Source organism: Carassius auratus, chromosome 2 (assembly GCF_003368295.1).
Source record: "Carassius auratus strain Wakin chromosome 2, ASM336829v1, whole genome shotgun sequence".
Taxonomy (NCBI): domain Eukaryota; kingdom Metazoa; phylum Chordata; class Actinopteri; order Cypriniformes; family Cyprinidae; genus Carassius; species Carassius auratus.
In genome coordinates, this window is record NC_039244.1 from 1,167,749 (window position 1) to 1,170,248 (window position 2,500).

The 2,500-nt window shown below is 31.8% G+C and overlaps 1 protein-coding gene across 5 annotated transcripts in view; it reads left to right on the forward strand.

The window, feature by feature from the left end:
* The window catches only part of LOC113111629 (band 4.1-like protein 3), a 31,856-nt gene extending 30,635 nt beyond the window's left edge, over positions 1-1,221 (forward strand). For all 5 annotated transcript variants that reach the window (XM_026276667.1, XM_026276685.1, XM_026276675.1 and 2 more), the window contains one exon: positions 696-1,221. Coding sequence is in view for 1 of the 5 variants with exons in the window: in XM_026276685.1 (XP_026132470.1) it covers positions 696-701 (6 nt within the window). In the remaining 4 variants the exon portion in view is untranslated. The remainder of the gene's footprint in view (positions 1-695) is intronic.
* The last annotated feature ends 1,279 nt before the right edge of the window (positions 1,222-2,500 follow it).

A 2,500-nucleotide genomic window follows, 5' to 3' on the forward strand; every position in this document is an offset into this window, starting at 1 on the left:
TGCTTGAATCATCTTTACAGTACATTTCCAGATGCATCGCATGAAACCAGTCACACACACGTCTGGGGCACATTTTCACTCCAAAATCAAAAAAAAAATTTTACTAATTTTTTTTTTTTTTTTGTATGCATTGTGATGTTTTTCATGACAATCCATGAATTAACTTTGACCCTGAAATCTGATCACTGTAGTGAAAATAATACATTAGTTAAATAGTCATATATATGTATGTATGAATTAACTCTTTAAATCTTTGGGATCTATAAGAATTTTTGGTCAGAAATACTGAAAAACACTGAAATATTGTTACTGTAATTTATTTCTGTGATCAAGGTTAATATTAAGCATCATTACTCCAGACTTAAGTTTTTTTTTAAAGAAATTAATACTTTTATTCATGAAGTATGTGTAAAATTTATAAAAGGTTCAAAATAAAATAAATATTTTCCGTAATGATATGTTTGGGTTAAATGTGTCTAATTGCAATATCATGAACAATATCACAATGCAAAAAAACAAATAAATAATAATGATCCTCCAAATATTATTTTATTAGTGTAATAATTGTATTTCTCTCTATATATTTGTATTGTTATTTTTCCCGGAGGTGGAATATGACCCGGACGTGTTTTGTGTGAGAATGTCCCATCTCCTCGTCTCTGTTTGTGTGATGTGACTGTGTTTGTGTTGTTTAGGAATAAGATCCAGACTCTACCTTGAGCTCATCAGCTGTGAACCAACGGCTGACCTCTGACCTCTGACCAGATCTTCATCATCACACCGTCAGCTTCACCCTCGTCAAACCAAACCCTCGCTGAGATGCAAACAAGAAAAGAGGAAATGGATTTCCCGCCAAAAAAGTTTGATGATCCCTTGAAATATTTCCAAATATTAATTTCTGGTTTATTTATGGTCAAGTGTGAATCCCACAGAATGCACCCGCTCCAGATTAAAACTGATCCTGCATTATAAAGGCAAAACAACAAAAATAAAATAAAAGAAAGTTAGCCACTATTTTAAGGGCTTTGTAAAACTGTGTATGTGTTGGAGCAGAGATGCTTGAGTTTGGTACTGAACCCCTTGACCTTTGACCTTTCTTATATTTGACCCTGTGGGGTCGTGGTGTTTTTAGCTTGTGTAACGGATCTAACCAGCGACAAAAGAGTGATAAATGCAATTGTTGGGATTTTTATTTTGGAATAAAATGTTGCTGAAATCGAAGCGGTTTGTGTTTGTGGTTATTGAAGATATCAGAAATCATCTTTTGTTTTCATGCAGCTATATCATGTGATTTAAAAAAAAATTGGTTACATTTCACAATAAGATTATACATTAGTTAACATGAACTAACAAAGTAAAATAGCTCTATAAACCTTAGTTAATAAATTTGCTTTAAATTAATAATTATAGACGAGTTGAAATAATAATAAATTTAATAATAAATAACAATGCACTCATTATAAATAATTTGCAATAAAGTACAATAATTGTTTAATTATTATTAAATTCACTCGGTTCTGCCTCACACTGGGTATTTTGATATGCCATGTCAAACCATGTGCTGTAATGCAACACTTTATCATTTAAAATTAATTTGTCACAATATGAAATAATGCAGTCTTTAAGAAGAAGTGGTGCAGCTGTTCCAGTGTACTTCACTCTCGCACCGCACGAGGGCGCCAGAGCATCACTGTCAGAACCTTTAACCCTGGAGCACATCATCTGCATCTGAACATGTTATTCATTCAGTCTGACACTCAACGTGTGAGGAACATTGATATAATGTTTAGAGATATATCTGTGAAATATATAAAGTGTCTTTACATTCAGCAGCACTTGCATGTTTTGAAATGAATGCTTCAGAAAGTCTCTGTCTAATCAGTATTTGGTGAGCAAGAGACTAATTTCAACAACATTACTGACCTTTAACTTTTGAATGGTAGTGTAATATTATATACAATAATTTTCCACAAATAACTAAAATGATTCAGTTCAAGTTGAGTTTACTGTAAAAATCTCACAGAACAGAAAAAAGTCTCAGCTTCTGACATTCGTACAAAGTTTAATGCACTGTGGAAGGCTTGACCTCTGACCCCTCGGGTCAATAGGTCAACTGTCCGGTGATTAGTGTGTGATTCTCTCTTACATCATTGTGTGCAAAACAGCACACGCCGCTTATCAAACGCCAGAAATATCAGTTATGATTCATATTCTTACTGAAATATCATCTAAAATGATAGCTTTTCTAGTTTGTGACTTGAAATCTCTTCTGAAATCTGAATTTTTAAATTCATAAATCTTACATGTAGGCCTATATATATATATATATATATATATATATATTGAAAAAGTCCTGACATAGTTTTTCATTATGCATTTATGATCAGTGCATTTATTCAAATTGCAAAAAATCAGCAGAAACCCTGCATAATAAATCATATAATAATATGAATAAATAAATACATATAATGTTAAATATAAATAGTGGAAAGAATAAAAT